General features: G+C 40.6%; 1 protein-coding gene across 1 annotated transcript in view; it reads left to right on the forward strand.

Moving 5' to 3' along the window:
• LOC115653958 overlaps nt 1-25,704 on the forward strand; it is a 47,601-nt gene that overhangs the window by 14,739 nt on the left and 7,158 nt on the right. The window contains exons 4-8 of the mRNA XM_030567789.1: nt 527-694; nt 1,572-1,673; nt 6,117-6,227; nt 9,470-9,648; nt 24,135-24,292. Coding sequence (XP_030423649.1) covers nt 527-694; nt 1,572-1,673; nt 6,117-6,227; nt 9,470-9,648; nt 24,135-24,292 — 718 coding nt within the window. The remainder of the gene's footprint in view (nt 1-526; nt 695-1,571; nt 1,674-6,116; nt 6,228-9,469; nt 9,649-24,134; nt 24,293-25,704) is intronic.

Here is a 25,704-nt window from a genome sequence, read left to right on the forward strand (position 1 = left end):
ACCGTAGCCACTGGGAGCTGTGGGGCGCTGTGCCTGAGGATGGTCAACGTGAACAAAATGTCTTGCGGCCCGCCGGAGATTTACGCTGATGGGCCATGTGCTGAAGGTTGCCAACCCCTGTTATAGGACATTTGGACATTCTTTCTCCTTTGCTGATTGTCTATTTGCTCCAATTCCCTCTCCCGCATCCTTCCACTCATAGTCAGCTTCACCCTCTTTCTCATATATTCCCCTCCTCCCTGCCCGATTTCAATGTCCCCTGTCCCTTACTTTGTCTTTTCTATGAACCAATCCCATCCTACCTGATACAGGAAAAAATAAAAATCTTTCAGAATGTCTTTATACATAAACAAAGAATCAAAAAAGAACACAACCTTATTTTTTAAAATCCTTTTCCTTTTCCATCCTCATTCTCGCATGATAAAGTGTCAAGTATTCTCCATCCTTTGCTGCCACTCCTTTTACACATATGGCATTTTTTAAATTTGGCAGTGAAACTAAATTATTCCCATTTGTATCTTCCCAGTAAACTCAGAGGAAGCCCGTTCAGTGGATCTGAGTCTCTGTAGTGAAAATGAGGAGAGAGGTTTCTACACAGAGAACTTTCATTCAGCTTCGTGGATTTTCAGAGGGGATGACAGCAGTCCGGATAATAGCCCTAGATGTCTCAGCAAAAGGCCTAGGCCAGTAGCAGGTAAGCATTCTAACCTTACAAGTACAAAGTGTCCTCACAGTGTGTCTAGGTGTTCTCTGGATGTATGGTCATGCTGAGAGAACTCCAGCTATGGGCAGAGCCCCAAACACTGATGCTGAGGGCAGGAAGTGGAGGAATCCAATAAGTTCAAAAAGGCATAAACGTTTAGAATTTCTCCCAAAGCGCACCATTTACAATATTTATTGCAGTGTCTACCCTCCTTTAACACATGAAGAGTCAATTTGCCTGAATGTAAAGTAACCTTTGAAGCTATCATAAATAATTTAATATGGGTTCCCATTAAACAAATACTTGGTGAAGGAATCAAGCTACTATAAGCTGAAGTTCTAAGGAGTGCATTCTAGGATATTTTTAATCCACTCGTCAGTATAACATTTCCTAATAAATCAGACCTTCTGAGATGTGTAAGTTCCACTTAACACTATCCCTTTTCAATTGCTATTGGGGAGACAGATTTGGATTTGAATAGAAGTTTAGATCCTGATCTCGCATTGAGGCTGATTCCTGTATCAATGCTGAATTCCACTGACTTTAAAGGGGTCTGTGCTGGCAGCTCCAAATGTAGGATCAAGGCCGTGGAGAGTCAGACTGGGGGTTATGGACGAGAAAGGAGGGGAAAAGAGGCCACGAAGAGGAAGAAGGGACACATCTCCGGAAGATAAATAGGTTTTCCGCATGAAAAAAGAATGATAGCCCTGGGAAGAGATGGAGTTATACTTGTTCAAGAATTCAGCCCATATTTTGCAGATGCAACTTCGATGGCAAGCTTTAAAAGTGTGCGTCTATTTGTTCAACTGGGTTTGATTCGCAAAGATAAAGGGAGTCTTTGAGGTCAATCCTTTTCTTTACTTTACAGTTCGTGAACGAACAGTGAGGATTGCAAAAGGAACTGGTGATTACCCCTGGGGATTCCGAATCCAGTTCTCAAAGCCCATCCTTGTGACTGAAGTGGATACTAGTAAGTGGTGCCTGTACATGTTAATTTCTATTATGAAAATATACCAAAGTGACTTACATAGTATTCAAGAAAACAAGCTAACAAGATCCATGAATTGATTGTGGCAAGCTATCTAAGGAATCTAGTCAGCTGTGAGCTCCACAAGTCTCACAGCACAGATGCTATCACCCTCCTTATTTGGAAGGAATTCTTCCCCTTTAGAAGTGGCCAAATAAAGCCAGTTTCTGCTGTATGTAGTTGCCTGAATCAACCCTCTTCCCAAAGATGGGGTCTGAAACTCTGCTAGTCTGACTGCCATAAATGGCAACTAAACCCTTGGGACTGACATAGAAGATGCACTGATTATGATAAGAACATTCCCCCAATTTATAGCATGGGACAGATCTTCCCCAGTTGCCTTCCATTCGGGCAGGAATCCCGAAGACGAGATGCACAAAAAAACAAGTTAACGATTGGTGAAATCTAGCCTCAAAAGGCCTAACAAGGGACAGGAGAAAAAATTCCTTTAATTGTGCAAGTCCTACCCACTCTGCTCGTAGCACAAACATCAGTTTGGCAGTGGGTAGCTCTTTACTGCACAAGAATGTAGGAGTTCCTCCAGCCACCAGACGAGGCACAGAAGAGGTTCCTTATTCCCACATGAAACAGCAGAAACTCAGGGGAGAAAAGAAAGACTATCCAGTATCTGTTCCTGCTCCTCCCGCATGCTACACGATAAATGTTATTCTGGCCCTGGGCATATTACTATCCCCTGTTTGTGTGGCCCCATTAGCATGGAGGGAGACTATGGGCTTGGCTACCCTTGCAAATTAGAGCGCATTAAATCAGCCCCAGGCACCCTAACTCCTGAGGTGTCCATACTGGCAAGGCACTTAGAGCACCTGGACTACACGGCTGGAGCACCTCTGGTAATCCATGTCCACAAGAGCTTGCTGCGCCCTGGCTGAAATGCCCAGGTGTCGGTGTGGACGACATGCTGTATTACTGCGCTGTGATTGGCCTCCGGAAACGTCCCATAATCCCTTGAAGTCAAGGGGCCACTGTTGTCATTGTTTTGAATTGGGCTGCAGGGATGTAGATATCGCCTTTCAAAGCTCCGTTTCTGACAGCCGGCATGCTTATCTGCTCCAGGACACAAAGCAAACCATTACTGTGGAATGCTCCTGCTGCAGAGGCAGCCGTTTGTGCGTGTGTGAGAGAGAGAGAGGCGGAGGGTGAGGGCTGATGTCGAGGTTTCCCCCTGCTGCTGTCTGAACTTACAAGACAGCATGCTGACACACTCTGTGCCCCTCAAACACACTGTCTCTCCCCGCCCACATACACACAACACACTTCCTGTCACACTCCCTCCACCATTTGAAAAGCACGTTGCAGCCACTTGCACACTGGGATAGCTACCGCAATGCACTGCTCTCTGTGGCGTTGCAAGAGCTGCTAATGTGGCCACACCACTGCACTTGCAGCTGACAGCGTGAACACACGGCAGCGCTTTCCCTGCTGCTGTCTCCAAGGGCTAGTGTAACTCCTGGAACTCTACATCTGCAAGTGTAGCCACAGCCTACATCTACACTAGAAACTTAAAAGCGCTGCCATGGGACCACTTTGAAGAGTGAGTGTGGTCACGCTCTCCCAGAACTCCTGGTAATCCACCTCCATGAGGGGAATAGTGCCGAGTGCTGGGAGCACGGCTCCCAGTGCTCAGAACCTGTCCACACTAGCGCTTTTTCACCCCCCTGAACCAGCAAGTTAGAGCACTATAAAATGTAAGTGTAGACAAGCCCTTACCAAGAATAACTGTACAGCTGGGTTTTTTTCCTGGCCTTACATCCCAAACTGTCTTGTCTCCTGAATATGATGGCCCGACATGCAGCCAGTTTATATAGGCTTTAGAGTTTGAACCTCAGAGGGCTGCAAATCTGTTGACCATACAGAACCCTTAAAAAGTAAAATTCAAGTCAATCTGTGTAGTGCTACCAAACAGTATCATACTAAAACTGCACTGGAGAAAAAAATCAGGATTGCAAGAAAGAAATGGAGTATAGAGAAGCCGATGCACAGAACCATGAACATAGCAGAAAAGGTCTCTGGTACTAAATAGCTCTGCCTTCTTCTGCTCTGCAGAAACATTCCTCCTGGCCTCTTCCATCAGTGAATGTAACCCATAATAAGAGTTTATGTAAGGTATCTGGGGCTAGGATGAGGGGACAGTTTTGGCCTGAAGAATACATACATCATGGATGATACATAGAGAAGTAACACTAATGCTGTGTATAGCAAAAGAAATTGAAAAATTAAATAGCTACTGTAAATTATCTATCTCTGCTATTAACTTGGTTTTTTAAAACACTTTTGTTGTTTGCAAAAAAAAAAAAAAGACTAGTCTTTAAGGCCAGATTGCTTTATAATTCTGTTTCTTCAGAATGTGATTAATTGTATTAAGGAACAGCATGTGAAACCCTTATGATTTTTTTTTAACATTTGAAATAGAAGACTGATGGAGAGAGGTGGGCTTAAATGACCTTTCAACTGGTAAAATCTTGCATGGCATCTTCTAGCCTGATACAACTCAAAATGGCTGAGTTGCCATTTTATACACAGCTGATCTATAATCTGAGTTTATTTTTCTGAAATTGGTAGAGACTCATGCTACTGCTGTGTCTACTACTTACCATTAACCTTCTAATTTGCTCCCCACTGCTTATAAACAGCCTCTGAAATATATTGTAGGCTCACATTTACTAAATGATGGTGCTTGGGTAATTTAAAATTATACGTATTTTCAACAATAAGAGCATAGAGTGATTTTTCTGAAGAACGTTTTTGCATGGTACATTTGGGAATGCTTAATCACACGCTGAAAAGAAGAAAAATAAGTCTGAGGCACAAGTAGGTAGAATTTAAGTGATTAGGCATTAGTGTACCTAAATGGAGCATATTTTCTGCTTATATAACTTTTCCTATATTCCTAGCTGGCATTTGCATGAGCCTTTTGTACGTGTGGTTTTCAGGAACTAATGTATAAACAAATAAGTAATCCCATAACAGTTCTGAAGCAGCCACAATTTTACTATCCATGTGTCAGTTGCTTTTTCTCTTAAAGGAAAAAGAGTTTTAAAATATTTAGGGCAGAATCCTGTTAGCCTTCCTCACATAAGTAGTCCCCAAACAAAGGGGTAACGACAGAAATAAGGCAAGCAGGATTTAGCCCTTGGTATAGAGAAGCCTGATCCAATGCCCGTTGCAGTCAATGGGAGCCTGTTCTTCGAGTACACTCAGCCCATTTGTGCTGGAACTAGGGGTGCTGGGGATGCTGCTGTGCCTGGCGTGAAGTGGTTTCCATTACACAGAGGGTTTACAGTTTGGTTCAATGGCCAACACCCTCACTATAAAAGTTGTTCCAGCACCCCCTGCCTCAGCCCTTTGTTAGATGTGTAGTACCACAGAACCTTATTTATTCCAATCTAGTAGGGGAGATGATCTTTATTCTGCTGGTTGGGATTTCAGGTAAGAGTGTGAATGTTTATGTAAATGTTTCGTGGCAAAGGCTAAAACCCTATTTTGGACAATGAAGATTTTATCTAAAAGAAGTTCTACTGTATTAATAATGATAATATTTTTAAAACCATTTTTGACTTGCTCAAATGGAAATGTTTGCACAGCATGATATTTTTCTTCTGAAAGTAAATTAAAAATCCCCCCTTTCGCTTCTTGATTCTGAAGTGTTTCATATAGTTTCATGCCCACAGGACAAGGTACAATAATTAAAAATTAAAAAAAGATGGAGGAAAAAAATCTCTGTGAGAAGATGCATCATCTTAGGCTAAGCATGGGCTTTCTCTGAGGTTTATTTTTTATTGAATGTTTACTAAACAGTCCTATACTCTGTCTTGTAAAGGGAGAGATGCTGTAAAATTTTGTGTGTGTGTGTGTGTGTGTGTGTGGGCGCGTTTTCAAAAGGGCCTTAAAATGTGTGTACCCAAGATTTTATGCCCAAGATTTTCCACATGTAAAATTACAAATTAGCGTATGCAGATAGCTTTCATGATTACATATCAGGGAGACAGGCATTGAACTTTAGGGGTACAAAGTTAGGCTCTCCAAGGAACTCAGCACAGATAGATCCCAGCATCTTCACTGAGTCCTTTGCATAATAAAAACCTTACAGACCAGGTATAGTCCACTTTAAAAAATCTGACTCATGTGTTCCCTGAGTTCATGAACATATAGACAAAAGAATTGTGTTTGAAGAGTGGCTGAACTTGCTGCAATATATATCTGCAGGTATGGGGAGTCAAGTCCCCTCATATTTAAGAGAAACAAGATTTCTGTTAAATATTAGAGAAGTTTATAATTCAAAATACAAACAGTATTTCTAATGTAACAGAATTATATGCATTGTGGTACCTTCCCTAAATAAAATAATTTTTTCCTATTTGCTTCTAGACAGTGCGGCTGAGGAAGCAGGGCTTCAGGTGGGGGATATTGTGTTGTCTGTCAATGGAACGGACGTCACAAGCATGCCACATTCACAAGCTGCAAATCTGGCAAGAAAGGGTAAGCTTGACCTCATCACTAATTCCATGAGACAGGATAATTGTACAGTACTGAGAGCAATTGGACATGATGGTGAATAGACACTATAGAAAACTTAATTAGCAATTTAAGATGTCGACCCTCTAAATTGAGTGTAGAGTCGCTTGTTTTTCTAGGCCTTGCCAAAACATATGGGGAAATGGACAAACAGGCAAAATTATTCTCATTTACTCAGTTTACCAAACAAATTCTCTACAGTTAAAGAATGAGAAAAAAGAGAAGCTGAATTTAAAAACTATTTTAACAATTTGCTTCAGAATATTGCTGCTATGACATATTTTGGACTTTTCTGGAATAGACTATAATATTTGTTTGAAAACAGATAATTTTGTTTAAACAAACAAAATATTGGGATAAAAGATAAATGGCACAAGTTAAAGATCTGTCTGAGCAGGTAGTATGCTGTCAAAGGGATCTCACAAAACCTGGTGACTGAGCAACAAAATGGCAGACAAAATTTAGAGTTAATAAATGCAAAGTAATGCACATTGGAAAACATAATCCTTACTACATACACAAAATGAAGGGATCTATATTAGCTGTTAGCACTGAAGAAAGAGAACTTGAAGTGATTATGGATAGTTCTCTGAAAACATCCATTCAATGTGCAGCAGCAATTAAAAAAGCTAACAATGTTAGGAACCATTAGGAAAGGGACAGATAATAAGACAGAAAATATCACAATGTCACTATATAAATCCATGGTACACCCACACCTTGAATACTGTGTGCAGTTCTGATCACTCCATCCCAAAAAAGATATATTAGTATTAGAAAAAGTACAAAGACGGGTAACAAAAATGATGAGTGGTATAGAACAGCTTCCATACAAGGAAAGATTAAAAAGACTGGAGCTGTTCAGCTTGGAAAAGAGACTACTGAACAGAGATATGAGAGAGGTCTATAAAATCATGACGGGAGTGGAGAAAGTGAATCAGGAAGTGTTATTTACCCTTTCACATGATACAAGAACCAAGGGTCACCCAATGAAATTAATAGGCAGCAGGTTTAAAACAAACAAAAGGAAGTATTTCTTCACATAACACACAGTCAACCTGTGGAACTTGTTGCCAGGAGATGTTGTGAAGGCCAAAAGTATAACTGGGTTCAAAAAAGAATTAGATAAATTCATTAAGGATAGGTCCATCAATGGCTGTTACGGTCAGGGACACAACCCTATGCTCTGGGGGTTCATAAATCTCTGACTGCCAGAAGCTGAGGCTGGATGACAGCGGATGGATCATTCAGTAACTGCCCTAATTCTGTTTGTTCCCTCTGGAGCCTCTGGCACCAGCTACTGTCATAAAATAGATACTGGACTAGATAGACCATTGGTCTGACCCAATATGGTCATTCTTATGTTCTTATGTCTGCATTGTTTATACCCTTCAGAAGAATGTTTTGCAAATGTCTCATTGTTAGTGAGTACATTCTGTAATTAAAAGGAGAGAGAGAGAGGTAGCAAATCACAGAAAGGAACTCAGACAAGTGTTAAAATTTCCACTCCTGTGATGTTTGAAAACACTGCAAGCTTGATTTCTCCTAATATTTAGAAAGAAGACAAACTTTGTATTCTGTCTCTACTTTCTGTGGGTGTCTGAGTTTGACATCAGGGGTGTGATATGAGTGGAGTTGGAACCTGATGGTACAATAAAGATATCCTGATGACAGGATAAAGATATGGTTTAGATAAAAGACCCCAATTTTATCCTTGCTCTAGATGCTAATTTTATCTACTTCTATCATTAAAACCTGAGCTAAAATGTCATGTGACAAAGAGCACATTCTGTGATATGGGTTTTGGGACTCATGCCTCAAAGAGAGATGTCTGTTGACAGGGGCCTCTGAGACACCAATATGCTATTTATGTCTGATGTTTCCTCACGGGGAAAATTCACAGTCTGGTTCTATGCACCCATTAGCAATATCTTTGTTACTGGGGACCCAGATCTTGGATGGACAACAGAAAAGTTACTTCAGGGCACAGCATTTTGCAGAAACAAATTGTCAGTGATAATAATCATTCATATTTTTTCCTGTAGCAGTAGTGACTAAAATCAAAATACATTCATGTTTGCATGTTGAGAGTCAATCTGCTGTAGTCTTTTTAATTCTCCCACATATGATTTTTATAGGGACTCAAGGAAAATTCAGTAAATTGAAATGTTTTTACAAAACAGTGTCAAAATTATCTTGACATATAGCAAGTTCTTTAAATATAGAGGACTGATTCATACTGTTAAATTTAAATGTGCACCAGTTATTTCCTGGATAAATTTCTGTTCATGGGCTGGAGGGATGTTTAACTCACCCAAGAAAATTCCCCATGGTCTAAATTTTGGCTTAACAGCAGTATTTCCAACATCAACTGTCACCATAAAAAGATGCAGCCTTAACAGCAAACATTTTGCAAATGAAAATGTGTCATAGTCATAGCTTTCAAGGTTTTTTTAGGGATTGCTGTCTGTGCTGGTGCTGCTTAGAAGTTCCATCTGTGTAATAAGAATTTCAGGTCTTTGGGGGGTAAATACATACATGTGCTGATAGCATCAAGGTATTGTATGGTTATTGTAAAATAGTATCATAGGAGCATAGGAGAATCTGATCACGAAAATGTATTTTCAGTTAGCCTAGCAGTCTAACATCACTTTTGAGCAATTCCCATCAGCCAATTAAGGAGCAGGTGGGAGGGCAGGGACAGTGCACATGGGACACATATCCAATACTGCATAGCCTGGAGGATGGTTGAGACAGAAGTTGTGGCAATCCAGGAGGACCCCTATGTGCAAAGAAAGAATTCCCAAGGAACATATTTAAGAGATTAAAAGCTACAGTTTCACAGGAGCTTCCTAAGCTGCACCCACAACATTTCTGTGTGAACTAACATTTCTGCATACAAATCTGGATTTGGATTGTGTCTCCTTCAGGTATATATGCAGTTACCAGCTTTTCCCCTCAAATGTAGGTTTTGCAACCTCATTGAGGTACACGTGAAAAATGTGCAGGCCTAACTTCAGGGGCTTCTTTGGAAACTGGGTCCTGAAGGTACAGTGCTGTCTCCAGTACAAAATGAGTTCAGATTTTTTTTCTGTTCATTCCTTGTTTTATATTTCTACAAGGAAGGAGGATACACTTTTTAGTTTAGTTTAATTGTTATTTCCATCTCTTCTCCACTCTCAAATATTTGTAATGAAAAATTTCAGGCCCTGATATCTTGACCCTCTTGGTTGGATCAGACATTAGCCGCTGCCCCAACACTCCCAGGCCAACATGTCGAGGATATTTGCACAAGAGAACTCACTCAGGGATACTGAAGGGCTGGAGGAAGAGATGGTTTGTGCTGAAACATGATGGCTGCCTTCACTACTACAGACACAAGAAGGTAAGGAGAAGAGGGTGTGATGAGAAAGCAAACAGTGCCATAGTTTACAGTGGAGAGGTGCAGCAGTGTTGTACTCAAACATGTAATGGAAGTGTGCTCAGATATATTGACATCTAATGCCTAGGACTGCTATCATCTGGATAGGTATTTTCTGCATAGAGGTTAACAGGAGGCTCCTTCACTTCAAGCTCATGGCCAAATTCTACCTTCATTTACACCCATGCAACTCCTTTGAAGACATTACTTCAAGAATAGCAATGTTAGGCTTTGGTGAATTCTAATTCTATCTTGTGGTTAGGGTTCTACAGTGTGTTATGAACGAAGACAGAACACAGACTCAGAGAGACATTAAGTGAGGTGGTAATTTTAGAAGTGCAGGAGCTCTAGACCCACCTACTGAGATAAATATTTTTAAAATTAGCCATGAGCATGGGACTTCTGCACACAAGTGCAAAATTGTGGAGGGGCCAGCAACAGCAAGGCTCGGATGTACAGGTACTGCATAAAATTTATGTCACAGTTAGCACTAGGATCCCCAAAAAGAAAGCCAGATGGTGCCCCATAAGGGATAATGTTTGAACTGGCCAAAAGTTCTCTCGAGACTTCCACCACAATGTGGACCTCTGTATGCACTCTTACATGCTGTCTCTTAATGGCATAATCTAGGCATAAATCAGCAGACTGGCAAGATGGTGGCTTACTGTTTGTGTCAAATATAAATATATGAGTGCTTCTAAGTTTCTTCTTCTTTGTAATTATATGATGAGATTCAAAAATCTTTAACATGAATTACAGTTTTCCTTTTAATCTGCTTACCCGGAGCACCACTGTAACAGAAGTTCTATATTTTAAATACTGCTGGACAGTTCCTAAAGGTTCCAATGGTTGCATTTCAACCTGTATCCAGCAGATGGAGTATTTTGATAACGGATATTTTTCAGAGTTGCTATGCCTAGAAGAGCAGCTGAATTCATCTGTTACACAATCCTATTATAGCACAATTTGCAAGGCGCTTTAGTAGGTGCTGCATATAATGACACATTACCAGTCCCTTCCCTTATGTAACTTTGCAACAAAGTTACTCAAGCAGAAAGTTATGCTTCCAAAATTCAATATACTGATTTCTAAGTGTGTCTATTTTTGGTCTTTTATAGTAAAACACTTCATAGCTTATAAAAAGATACACCTCAATGAGCTCAGACATTAGTTTCCCCACTTTTAAAGCAAAATTAAATGCAGGAAGATATGAGGGTCAAATTCAGGGCTAGAGCCTTAGCTCTGTGGAGCCATGCTGAGTTACACCAGCTGAGAATCTATCCATCCCTCACTCTGGAGTAAACCCAACTTTCAGAGTGGTCTCTAGGCCAAATAACATAAATGATGGTGTCAGCTGGCCAGAAAATATTTGTAAGTAGATGCAAGGGATAAATTAGAGTAATTCCCAGTGAATTGGCAGTCAATGGATGTGCAACGTAAGTGTAATGTATACAGTAAGGGGTGCAATGAGAGGCATAGCAGGCAGAAAATAATAGGAAGATGCAATATACAGCAAGCCCCACTCTCTAACATACATCCTCCTTTCAGTTGCTTTTCCTATTACTACCATTTCTCCTCCCCTCCAGTGCACCCTCTCTCAGATGTACATTACACACCTTCTGAATGATAAATCACTGAAGCACTACTGACATAAAACTGGAATAATGCAGGGATGAATTCAACTCTTCATGTTCTCGGTTGTTCCTAATGTTCTCAAATATTTTATAAAATGTCCTTTACATAGAACTAATATGTCAACTTCAGACAGATAAGCAATCACCCAGAAACTGTGGTCCCTTTTGCAGCATTCTAACTTGTGCCCACGGTATAGAACTTTTAGGAACAGGAAAAAGTCTACTGTTCCAAACACATATATGCTTTTAACTGATCTATCGTAATTGTACCTTCTTGTGTAGGTGGTTTTTTCTCTTGCATAATTGCAACCCTTAATCCCATTTTTCTAAGGAAACAAATCTAGCTCCATTTTGTACTAATTTATGCTTTAGGCTTCAACAGTCTTCTCTGGGAACTTATTCCAGGGCCTGTGCCAGCTTCCACCAACATAGTCCTGGCATAGGCCCTTGTAATGGAAAGTCAATTCATGGGAGTAGGAATGCAGCAGCACATAGCACCAGAACCCCTCAGCCACCAGCCAAAATATGTACACTGCAGGCCAGGGAAGGCGTATTGCCAAAGCAGTTGGGGATGGAGAGATGCTATGAATCAGCACATCTCCTCAGCTGCCTCCACTAGCTAGCAGAACTCCCATGGAGCCCTAAGTGGAAGAAATACCACCTACATTGAATTCTCCTGGTGGGCATTGGTCCCAGTGCAGTTTGCACCTTCATGTGGTAACATCTGACAGCAGATATTTATTATGCTTTTACATAAAGATTTGAATTACTCCAATGTAAACTGGTGTGACTCGGAACAGATTTTTGGGGCTCTGGGCTGGGGGTGGAGCCAAAGGGTTTGGAGTATGGGAGAAAGCTCCAGGCTGAGGCAGGGAGTTGGGATGTGGGAGGAGGTTCGGGCTCTGGGCTGGGGGTGCGGGTTTTGGGGTGGGGCCAGAAATGAGGGGTTCAGGGTACAGGAGAGGTCTCTGGGCTGGGGCAGGGGTTGGGATGCAGTGGTGTGAGGGTGCTGGGTGGGGGTGCAGGCTCTGATGTAGGGGTAGGGATGAGGGGTGTGGGGTAAAGAAGGGTTCCAGGCTGGGATCGAGGGGTTCGGAGGGTGGAAGGGAGATTAGGGTAGGGCAGGGGGTTGGGGTGCCAGGGGACTCAGAGGTGCAGGCTCTAGATGGTGCTTTCCATGTCACCCCTCTGATTCCTACATGGAGGCAGGGCCAGGCAGCTCTGCACGCTGCCCTCTCCACAGGTGCTGCTCCCACAGCTCCCACTGGCTGCAGTTCCCAGCCAATGGGAGCTCTGGGGGTGGCGCTTGGGGCGGAGGCAGTGTGCAGAGCCCCCTGGCTGACTCTATGCCTAGGAGCTGGAGTGGGGACATGCCGGATGCTTCCTGGGAGCCGCACAGCATAGATGCTAGCAGGGAGCCTGCTACCAGACAATCAACCAGACAGTCAATGACCCAGTCAATGGTGCTGACCGGAGCCGCCAGGGATCCCTTTTCAACCAGGTGTTCCGGACACCTAGTCACCCTAGTTACAATAGTAACTTGATACCTGTCCTGGCAGTAGCAGAAGATATTGCATGTCTACTTTATTGTTTAGCCATTTTTTTACATTAATATTTTAGGCCTAGATAGAAAATGGAAGTGATTTCTGTGGAAATTTCTCCTTTTCAAGGGGTGGGAGGAAATCAAGATATTTTGATTCAGAAATGCCGTGGTACCTCCTGCTTCCATTTGAATAGGTTAGGCTTCAGGATTGGACTACATCTCCCATAACGCACCACAGTCTCTCCTCTTGTTGAGCAGAGGCAATATATAACCTGAGTCCCTGGCTATGGTGCATAATGGAACATATAGTTCAGCTGAGGAGCACAGCCCATAGAGGAGAATGGAGACATGAGGAAACCAAATGACAACTCCCATGCAGTACCATGGTAGCATATTCAAACAGAAATATTTTGGTGTTCAGGTATTGTTTTTTTGACAAAAAAATTTTTAAAAAATCCATGGAAAGCAGGCACTTTTTGCAAAAAAAAAAAAAAAATCATTTTTCAAAATTTTTACCATAGATACAAGAGCTCACATTCAAAACACGAGTATAAGATGATGAGAAGATTTAGTTGGGGATGTTCCTGCTTTGAGCAGGGGGTTGGACAAGATAACCTCCTGAGGTCTCTTCCAGCCATAATCTTCTATGATTCTATGCTTCTAAAAAAAAAAAGGATGGGTTTTCTGAAATATCTGGAGCAGAGTTTATTTTTATTTTCACTGAAAATTCATATTTGAAACTGATCAGATTCAGAGTCAACCACCCACTCTTTGCTGCCACTGCTCTAGAAAGGATTAATTTTCTATTCGGGACTGATTAACTTCTGGTAGTTACACTAAGAGAGCAACAACCTTCAGTCACCATCCTTATGAAGTTTGCATATAAAGTAGGATTCTCGGTGTGGAATGTTGAACAAACCTCACAGAGAGTGAGGGGGAAAACTTCAAAAAAGGGTCTGAGTTCAGGTTTATTTTTTGTAGTTTGGACAATCATTTGAACAATCCCATCCTTGAAAGATCCTTCAAACCTCCTCCCCACAAAACTCATTTCCCCAAGAGGCCATGGCTTCTCCTATGTGATCCTGCTTTTCTTGATCCTGCTTTCTGCTACCCCCTCGGACAATTGCAGGGAGAGCCTGCTGTACCTTCTTTCTCCTGGCATTGTCAGTAGGCAACCTGATAGGCCTTTTTCTCTGCCTCCATTGAGATTCCTATCAAACACTAACCAACTAGTAATGGTTACACTAGAGGGCAATTAGAGCTAGCAGACTTTAGTTAATTATTAATAAAACAAAAATCTTCTAAATGATTCAGACCCATCAAACTGTACACATAGCTCACCTATGCAACTGCATAATCTTATTTTGTTAACCCTCTCATAAGCCCCTGTTCTTTTGTTATCCTTGCTTCTTGCATAATAGATTTTTACCTCGTGGGGGAAGGGTGTCAAGCTATGTGTTTGTACAACTACTAGCACAATGGGGCCTCTCTCTTGACTGGGGTCTCCAGAAGCCATCACTATACAAATAATAATAATAATAATAATCTAGCAGGGGAAGGTAACAGCATGGTAGGCCCTCTCTAGGTCTTGGGAGAGGGAGGATGTCTTCCCTCCCCATTGCCCTGTCAGTCAATGACCTGTAGGCCAGAAGGGACAATTGTGATCATCTAATCAGACCCCCAATGTAACACAACCCATAGAACTTCCCCAAAATAATCTCTAGAGCATATTTTTTAGAAAAATATCCAATCTTGATTTAAAAATTTTCAGTGATGGATAATCCACTACAACCGTTGGTAAATGGTTTGCATGGTTAATTACCCTCAGTCAAAAATTGATGCCTTATTTTCAGTCTGAATTTGTCTGGCTTCAATTTACAGCCATTAGCTAACGTTATACTCTGCAAGACTGAAGAGTTCATTATTAAATATTTCTTTCTCATATAGATATTTTGAGACTGTAATCAAGTCACCCCATAACCTGCTCTTTGTTAAGATAAATAGATTGAGTTCCTTGAGTCTATCAGTATAAGGCAGGTTTTCTAATCCCTTAATCATTCCAGAGGCTCTTCTCTGAACCCTCTCTAATTCATCAACATCCTTCTTGAACTGTGTCTCTTGAACAGTATTCCACACCAGTGCCAAATACAGCAGTAAAATAACCTCTCTACTCCTACTTGAGATTCCCCTGTTTATGCATCCCAGGATCACTTTAGCACTTTTGGCCACAGAATCACATTGGGAGTTCATGTTCAGCTGATTATCCACTGCACCTACCAAATCTTTTTCAAAGTCACTGCTTTCCAGTATACACCCTCCCACCCTGCTTCCAGGAATGGCTAGTAGGCCAGTTGAGGGGAATCCAGAAATATCTCAGCCTTCCTCCAATTATTTCTTCTGGCCTCAGACAAAGAAAGTATCAAACCATATCAAAACCTTCACCAGGATTGAACTGAGTTAAGTACTATTATTGAGTTACAGTTGTTTTTTTTATATGTGGAAAGTTTCTTATTTCATCCAAACCAGTTCACTCATCTCTGCCCTTTGGAACTAAAGAAACTGTAGTCATGCCTTCTACACAATCTTCTTTTCTCACTCAACAGCTACTCAGTACTCCTTGGCAGCTCTATCAGGTAGAGTTCTAACTAACATGAACTAGTGACAAGAAAGTGTACCTCATTGTTACTGTCATTTGTATTTGACCACATAAAGACTCCATATTTTTCCTCTAAATACCTGATTTATTTTAAAGAATGTTGCTTTTTTCACAACCTTTCCTGCCTTGTTTATTGCCTCAAAGAAAACTCTTATCTGAATAATACAAACCTTATGTTTAGATGGTAGGCTCTTTGGGACAGGAGACATGCTTTTACCTGTGTTAGGAAAGGGTGTGTAAATCTAGAGCACCACATGAATCTTTTGTATTAATAATTATTATTCATCTTCTTACCTTAGCAGTCTTTGTACCATAGGGACACATGCTGCATCAGTTCATACAGTTCTTGACAACCATCAGCCCTCCCTCTTTTTTTTTACTCCAAAGAACACCTTAAAGTACAATGTTGCAATACTTATTTATTTAAACTATTTTTAAACACCTAAAAAACATGAATCCCTCTCAACTGCTTCTTGTGGTCTGATGGTCCTTTGAAGAGCTCTTAACATAGGTACCTTTTCAATCTGGTCTTCCTAATAAGGCACTTCATCACTTTTTGATAGATCCAGTTTCTAAATGAAGTCAGTGGGATCTGAATAAGGCCTTTTGGCAGTGTAATTTCTTCTGGGTATGATCTCTGCCAGGAGAAGGGAAGAACAATAGATAAGTCTGTCTCATCCCTCTCTCTTTTCCAAGAGAATTACAAATTACGCTCTCATTTTTACTCAAGAATTATATGTCCATGTCAACTATAAGATAAAGCATGAAATATTATGTCCTCTTCCTCAGCTCACTGATGAAGACAGATTCTTCTACTTAGTGGATGTAAGAATTCTTTAAAATAATACACAGAGGACAAAAGTACTTTCTGGGGTCCATTTTCATATCTCCTTCCAACAAATTAGTTGGATTTACCAATTTCTAAGTATAATTAGGACCAGGTTCTGATCACAAAAATATAAATTTTACATTGATGTAATTCCTCTGACCTCAACTAGTTTACTCCAGATTTGCAGCAAGGTAAGTGAGAAGAGAATTGGATCCTCTGTTTACACCAGGTGGGGTACAGATTGCATTTTTGAGCTCAGCTCTTGTTTTAGTTCATATCAGCAAACACTGAGAGGTGGAGGATGTCCTCCTTCAGCTCTATTTTACAGGCATGTAGGTCAAATACAGAAGTTATCCAACCTGAAATTTGCTTTTCCATCCTACAGAATTAAAAAAACCAACAGTTATACTAATTGCCCTGATGTTCATGCAGTTGTTTATTTAATAATTTGCCCATATGGTGGTTGTTGAAGACTTATTCTCTCTTATCACACATTTGTGAAATGATATGTATTGCAATAGATTTCAGTCACATTGCCTGCAAGGCCATTTTGTCTTCCCTTCAGAGAGATGTCACTGGCCTACATTCTGCAAGCAATTATGTATATGAGTAGCTTTATACAAGTGGTGATCTCATTGGATTCAACAGGGTCTATTCATGGGCATGTTTGCAGTATCAGGGTCAGAGTAGGAACATTGGGCTAGATACTCAGCATAAATTGCTACAGCTCCATTGGCTTCAATGGAGTTATAATTACTTATGCTGAGAACCTGATCCATTGCTTCCAGGTCCTTCCCCTGGGAAGTTAGGCACCTGGGTGCTTTTTAAAATCTCTCTGGGCTCCTACCTGCATCTTTAGGCATCTAAAAAGCTCTACAAATCTGACCCTTAAACTCTCTCTTCCCCTACTCTACTAGGCACAAATTAACCCACACATATCCCAAAGGATGTTAAGTCTGTGGAATCTGTATTCCTCTATTTATAGCTGGTATATTTTTGTTAATGAACTACATACACAGTATTTTTGATTCCCTGGGTAAGTGATGGGATGCAATTCTTCTTCCCCATCATGGAAATGTTTGGTTTCTACCAACAATAGAGTACAGATCTCACAGATTTGAAGAAGTCATTCCAATTATTTATTATACAAGAAGCTCCACACACTGGAGTTGAATACAAACAAAATGTTGATGGAGGATCATACAAGAATTTACCAAACTACTGAAAATAACTTCCAAATTCAAGACTTTGACAATTTGGGTTTATAATCAATTTGTCACAGAATAAAAAAGATTAAAAGAAAATAGAGCATGTGACACCATGATTCTAGAAAGAAAAAAAGTGGACTTTATAGGATTTCGAGAAACCAACAGAAAACATGTATTTAAAACAATGGAGAACTTAAAACACTAATCTATAGTGTCTTGATATGTCCTTAATATCTACTGCCTAGAGTTTTACCATCAGCACATGTAGGAAAAGAGGAAGGAGAGAGAGACAGACAGACAGGCAGGTAATTGAAATGGAGACTGAACTAAAATGAATTCAAACTGCAATATACTGGGAGATACAAAGATGACCATCCTCAAATGTGAAAATGTGGCATTTATATATGTCTCCAGAAGAAACTAATTGGCATTTCCAGAAATTACAGACCACTTGAATTATAGTACAGAGTGAGTTAGTGCCCTTCACTTGCTCATACTGTATTACCTTTTCATTTATTCCATCTGCTTTCTCAATGCCACCAGTTCAGAATGGTGTGGAACTTTGTAATCAGACTTTTTAAAATATGGAAGATGATCTTGATGGGAACATTTTGGATGGACAGGAGGTGGGAAAATTGACAAAATGGACGGTGGAGAGAAGGAGGCTTTGGTAATTAGGCTAGGAAATTACCAAAACACAGATTAATTAAAGGGACAAATTTTGGAGATGATTTAAAGACAAGTGACATGGGTAGGAAAAGAGGTGATTGGCTTAGTTTGCAGCAAGGGCGATTTAGATTTGATATTAAGAAAAAAATGTAACTATAAGGATAGTTCAGGTTACCTAGGGAAGTTGTGGAATCTCTGTCACTGGAGATTTTTAAGAACAGGTTGGACAGACACCTGTTAGGCTGGGGTGCTGGAACAATTTTTATAGTGAAAGTGCTGAGAGCCATTGAACCAAATTGTAAACCCTGTGTATGATGGAAACCACTTCAAGACAGGGGGTGCTGCACCCATACTGTTAGGGTATGGTCTAAGTATATTTGATCCTGCCTCAGCGTGGGGGGTTGGACTAGATGACTTCTTGATCCCTACATATATTTCTATAATTCTATGATCTAGGAAGGGCCAGGACATGAGTAAAGATGAAAACAGAGGAATAAAAACTGATACCACTGTTCTATTTAAATACTCTGGCACTTAAAGCCCAAACCTCACAATTCTGGCCTTCCATATATTTTTTTCACAGTTGTAGTATTCTGAAACATGCTACAGAGAAACCTGCAGTAGGCACACTGCTGCCTTCACTAAGGAGTCTCTCTGAACTCCCAGTATCTCAGCAAAGGGGAATACAATACACTTTGTATCAGTCACCTTGGCTATATATAGCACAGTTTTTTTAAAAATTGCATTTTGTAGGCTCCCAGATTTAGTGCCTATAGGAAGCCCTGAGGCACAGGGTGACTGAGTGACAGCTTGAGTATTGGGTGGGGGAGAGCAGAAAGAGTGGATTGTGCATTTCACAACAATAGAATCTCCTTCCAGCCAATAAAGGTGATTAGAGCCCAGTCTAATAAACAAGTATTACATCACCTTGCCTTGAGTGAAAGATGTTGTATCATGTCTGTCTCTATTACAAAGCCTATGTCAATCCATCTCAATTTTTATCTTCTTTTCCCTATGTAAGATATATTTAATACATTGAACTCTGTGGTAGCTAGATGCCATATAGATAGTTATAAAGCACCTGTTCCAACCAAGAGGACCCTAATCTAGGTCTCCCCCTCATTCAGTGGAATGGTTTTGCTTTGTTTCTTGGATGGTTGTTGCTAGCCAGTGTGCAGCTGTCTTTATTACAGGATGCCTGTGTTAGTAGATTTACCCTCCCAACATCTTTCTTGTTCAGAATACCTTGAAAGCATCCAATTTCTGTTTCTTTATGGTCTGAACAGTGCTCAGTATCAGCAACATTTACACACAGACAGACACATGCCTCTGACCAAATGAAGGCAGGTCTCCTTTCTTTTGCTTCATTTATATCTGAGTCATTCCCAGGCTGTACAGAACAGGGGAAAATTACGCAGTTAGGAATAATAAAGCTTAAGTGAAATCACTTCCTAATTGGACAGAGCAATTTTCAGGTAGCTTTAACATAGGTAGCCCTCTACTTTCCAAAATGCCAAAGCAGCCTCCACTTCGCCTCTCCATTTTGGGACTGTGCATTACAGAGATGACAGGTTTGTAAACAGCAATATAAAAACTGTAGGTATCTGAAAATCAGACAATATGGTGCATGCTCTCTGTTGATTGCACATACACTCAATACAGAATCAGAATGAGAGAAAGAGTCCTTTAAATTATCCTAATTTTTTTTTGGGGGGGGGCGATATATTCAGATTCCAATTATTGTAATAAGAAAGAAATCTTCTGCCTACTGTGTGTGGACCTTTCACAGCATTTCAGTCTGACAAACATCCAGTCCTTTGTTCTCTTATACAGGCCTGGGGTATTCATTGCTAAGCATAAGCTCTCTATATAAAAGGCTTAGCTATAAATAGATTTAGGTCTGACCCATTGCTTGTAGAGATACCACTTGTATTTGTTCTTCATTCCTGCTCAGAGCTTTATCATCACAGTCAGGGAGCTGCCACATTATTTACAGACAGCATACAATCTGATTCCTTCTGTGCACCTTTCATGCCTCCCACTGCTACAGGACATATTTATCAATTTATGTTTAAAAAACTACTGACTCCTGGGTCTCCTCCATTTCCTCTGAATTCCTCTCATTGATAAATAAAAAAAAATACCGTTCACTGATGTGATGCATAAGTTGCAGTTGGCAGACCAGCAGGTTGCATGCTCTTACCCAGAGACTAGTCTCACACACACGAATCCATAACTTGTCCTGATTCAGACTATCCCAAATGCTGTCCATTGATTGTTCATCCTATGGAGCCGGATCTTGTAAAATGCTTATTACGTCTTATGAGGTAATGCATCCTGCAGTTGATCCTTACAGGAAATCTAAACAATCAACAGTGTTTTCATTAGTTAACTTTTGCTGATGCTACACAGAGAAAAATAGCAGCAAAAGGACCCAAACTGGAGTTGAAAATTAATCGTATTAGTGTTTATATGACAGCAACAAAACTGCCTGTCTGTATCCATGGATGGCAGCACCTATGGCTCATATGTGGTATACATGGGAGATTGAAAACTGGAGTTACTTTTTCACCCTTTTTTTTCTCCTGCCCTGTCTCAGGTATTTTTCCTCTCACTCAGATTTATTATCTTTTTAGATGTCCATTGTTTTCAAAAAATAAGTATTTTTACATTAAATTAATATTTGTGAAAGGTGCCACGCATACAGCTCTCGAGACTAAAGTCTTCTATTTATTGACAGAAAACGTAGGTCACATGCTCTCCCAGCAAATGTGCCCCACCCTATGGAGGAGAGATAAAAGGAGGTGAGAGAGGAGGAGTCTACAGCCAAGAAATTATTGAGATGCAAATCCAAATTTTAGGCAGCAAAGGCAAAGAAGAAGGGACTGATTTTAGAGATGTTATACAGGGAGCAGCAACAGAAGTCAGCAGGAAATTCTGGAAGTTGGAGAAAAATAGGGAGAAGTCAAAGCTGACCCCAAGGTGGAGAACTAGGTGGGAACTGTCAGCTATAATGGGAAAGAGGAGAAGTGTAATGGTTGAGGAAGAAAGAAGAGTTCCGTTTCTAACATGTTGAGTTTCAGAAAACGGGAGGACACTTAGGAAGAGATGACAGGCAAAGGTACTTTCCAATTGCCACTAAGTCAAATCTGATCCAATGACCTGGAGATGACTGCCTATGTTTCTCATTGCTAGTCTTCTGAGCCACCCAGTCCCTCACTTTCCCTTTTTCTAATGCTGTTTAATTTTTTGACTGCATTTCAGGTTCCCTTTCATATTTTCTTTTTAGGACTTGATTTCTTTCTCTGTAAAGTTATTTTTGCACCATCTCCTCAGGATTTGCCTTCTCTTGAATAGCTTATTTTTAATCTTTTCTTTTTTATCCCTTTTGTTGATTTTGAGTTCACGTGCTCATATAGCTCTCCAATTCTTTCCTTTTCTTACACAAAGCAGCTTAACTAGAATAGTAAATTTGACTCTATTCAAACAAAATCCTTTGATCATAGCAAATCACTTGGAAAATGCTCTGCATGTCATTTACTCACTGGATGTATTTACACCAAATAAAATAGGGCTGGTTCGAGAACATGTAGCTGTGCACTCTATATTACTGACCAATTAATTCAATGAAGTGTTAGATACCACATCCATCTTTTTTTACTGGTCTCTTTCTAAGACTCAAATAAGCCTTTGTTTTTACTGACTGATACACTTTGCTAAATGCTTTCATTTTTTGGTGAAATGGTTTCCTCGAAACTCAGGCCAGCTAAGAAAAAATAACCACAAGAGGGGTTATTTCACCTGCGTCATGGAATACACATTCTGCCCTATACCCAGAGGACCCCAAGCTATGTCCTGTGGAGGATTAGTGGTCCATGGAACATTTGCTGGTGGTCTGCAAAGAGCTGTTTCCAAGTCTTGGGTACTTATTGGAATGAACATAAATCTCAGCCCCGTACAATTTCCCCCCTCCACAAACTCAAGGAAACACAAACAGTAGAACCTTTAACTTCCACCTCTACCTACCAGTAGAATTATGTTAATGTGTCATAACCACAGTTATGTTTATGTGTCACAGCTGCAGTAAGCACCAGTGGGGTCAATTCCAGGCCCAGGTATGGTCAATGTCTGATATCAAGATATTTTTCTAACAATAAGCCATTGGTGCCTTCGGTGGCAAAATACGTTTGCCCCAAAAGAGGCATAGTCATGCTACAGTTACTGTTGAAGGAAACCATCACAGTAAAACTTGTGTGCTGGAGGACTAGGCTAATCAAAAACAGAACTAGGACCTTTGATCCTACGTTGAAGTGTAAACCCCAGATCGGACCCACCTGCTTTATAGGCATATAAGGCTGAAAGGGAGTGAAAATGATTGCTTGGGAGCCAGCCATCGAGGTTCCATAAAAGGGAGCATACACCTGAGAGCGAGAAGGAGTTCTGCATGGGCTCACTATGATAGCACAGAAAAGGAGATGGAGGAGGGATGGTGTGAATCTGCCCCTGTATGGGTCCTATAGCCTATCCCCCACTACCACAGCAGTTGTACAGACCATTATTAGCCTGTGGACTGAAACAGGGGACACAAACCATGAGCTGAAGTCAGAATTCCATCATCCTGACTCCTGTGGAATTCCTTGTGCAAAGTCTGCTTATTCAGCGGTGAGGTTTGGAGCCTGAACATATCTTTCAGTTATGCTGATATTTCAGTGTGGTTTTTGTGATTGAAAGCATTATTTATAAAGTAGGTCACACAGCACTGACTATTGGGAATGCCTTTCAGATATTGTATTGGCTTTGCGTTTGGATGCTATGAAAGAGAGGGAAAAAAGCACAAGGATTTGGGAAATGTCCTTATGAGTGTGCTTTTAGATTCTACTTTTCAAAATTAGGTGGTTATTTTACTCCTGCAGAAAAAGGCATGCACAGATACAAATGAGTAATCACATGTGCCCAGAGATTATTACATGCACAAATACTCATTTTACACACATAGCTGGATATTTTGCACATGCTAGAATTTGTTTGAGTGTATATTTTTCAGATGCAACATAAGCACTTTCTGTGATTTTTGAATAATTGTCCCTTATTGATAAAGGTCATGCAATTTCATCATAATTCATGCATTCTTAGTTTATAAAATCCCATTATTTGAGCATTATTCTAATAGCACTAATGCTGTCCATGTTTCCCAAAAGTAACTGTCAGCTTCCATTTTGCTGCTGGCAAATCTGATGGCAAATTGCCAGTGCTCCAGTAATAGTGAAAAGCAAAGCAGTTTAAAACACTCTCCAAAAGACTTTGAAATGGGCTCTCCTGAAAATTGTCTGATGCTAATGGGGAAAACTACTGACTTAGAGATTGACATTAAGGGCCACATTTTCAAAAGCATGGCAATCTACCCTTTTAATTTATGCACACGATTTTGAGAGCGCACGAATTTGGTACCTCAGATCTGCCCAGTTAAAGTTTCAAAGATGCAGAAATAACATAAGGGGACTCAAAGAGCCTTGTACTTCTAAATCACCTATGAAGATGCTTTTTAAAATTACTGTTGTGCCCCCAAAAGTTGGAAGATGTGCAAACACATTTTGCTGAAGCAAAAATAGTTGCGAGAGCAAAATTGCAGAGGCAAACTTAGAGGCCACGTTTGAAAATTTTGTCTTGAGTGAATCTATAGGGAAGGTTTTTCGGAGCCTCCAGCTGCCACAATATATGAAAATTGGGGGAATATTTTCAGAGGCACAAATGTCAGTTTGACACCAAACTTCTATATGGAAATGTCTCCGTTAGTTTATCCCAAGCCCTGGGAAAGTGACAGTTTTCATATTTCAGGAAACAGTTCAATTCCCCAAGATTGTGCTCTGCAGACATGGCAAAACTTCCTTCACCTTTATCTCATCAATTACAGGATGAAGGAAAGTGCAAACCTCTAGATGTAACAAAGTTAGAAGGTGCAGAAATTGGTGTTGACAGCAGCCTGGGTAAACCATTTGTGTTTAAATGCATGCCTCAAACCGGAAACAAGATTTTCTACTTTTGTGCAACTTCAAACCAAGAGATGAAGAGGTAAGCAATCTATTTATGTAACTCTTTTTTCTAGAGTTTGTGGGGGTGTTTTGTGCAAAATTTTCTCTAAAAGACACCTGTCACACCTATAGGAGTGAGGGTTTGATTTTGAAAGGTCCCAAAAATTATTTTTCAGCTTTCTAACTTTCTATAGGTTTTCAGAACAAATAATGTCCTCATGCCATTCAAGATTTCCCTGGGTGAAAACATGCCTGAGTTTTGTGACCTTAAGAGAGAATCACCCGCCTCCCCCCCACACACACACACATTCTTACCCCCATATTGTCATCCCACTACTTCAATGTAATTGTAAATTCTCTCATGGATTTGTACTTGTTTATACATCATTTCACACCCAAGTATAATGTCACTCAATGTTCTGGCCAGCAGAGCACTGAAAAAGAGCACAGTCCCTACCTTACCCTCTCCTCTGCTTGCCCTGTCGCATTCATGTTTTTTACCCAAGTTTAAAACTTTTAACCCACCACAAGAGTCTGTTGGGTCTCACTGCCCATAGCACTGGTTTTGTCTCTCAGTTAGGGAATATTGTCTACACAGTAGCTGGGAGAGTGCTTCCCACCTCATGTAGACAGACACATGCTAGCTGTGCTCAAGGTCATGCACCAAAAATAGCAGTGAGGCTGGGGGTAGCAAGGGCAGCAGCTCAGGCTCGCCCACCCAGTCTCCCCCAGGGATGTACTCGGATGGCTAGCCAAGTGGCTGTCCATGATATCCCAGTCCACATTGCGTTTTTAGTGCACTAGCTCAGAGCTACCGTGTGTCTGTCTGCCTGAGCTTGGAAGCACATTCCCAGCTGCAGTACAGATATAATCTTAGGGAGCTTTTGAAATCTACTGCTTTCCTTCTGCTGCCAGCCAGGGTTTAAAACTATTTTAAAAAAGCAGCATGTAGGTAATGTTTCTTTTAAGCAACACTTTCAAACAACCTAACTCATTTTAGGCCAATCTAGCATCTATTGTCAGAGCAGTTAGGATGTGTTTAAAACCAGTTTTCCTTGTTTTTTGCTTTCTTCTGTACTTCCAGAAATGTAAAGAGATGAAGGATGAATTATTTGATACACTCTATCTCATCTATCCATCCATCCATCCATCTATAGCTCTGTACTTACATAGAAGCTATTATCATAGTTAGGGTGACCAGATGTCCTGATTTTATAGGGACAGTCCAGATTTGTGGGTCTTTTTCTTATATAGGCTCCTATTACCCTCCACCCCATCCCAATTTTTCACACTTGCTGTCTGGTCACCCTAATCATAGTATCTGAGCACCTCCCAAGTAGATAAATCTAGAAATAACAATATGTGGTGCGCATAGCGTAGTTGTGGTGGGATGGTCATACCAAACAATTGCAGAACCTTGTCAGGAAATTGGTTTCTTTTGTTTTAAAATAC

Source organism: Gopherus evgoodei, chromosome 6, assembly GCF_007399415.2.
Source record: "Gopherus evgoodei ecotype Sinaloan lineage chromosome 6, rGopEvg1_v1.p, whole genome shotgun sequence".
In the NCBI taxonomy this organism is placed as follows: domain Eukaryota; kingdom Metazoa; phylum Chordata; order Testudines; family Testudinidae; genus Gopherus; species Gopherus evgoodei.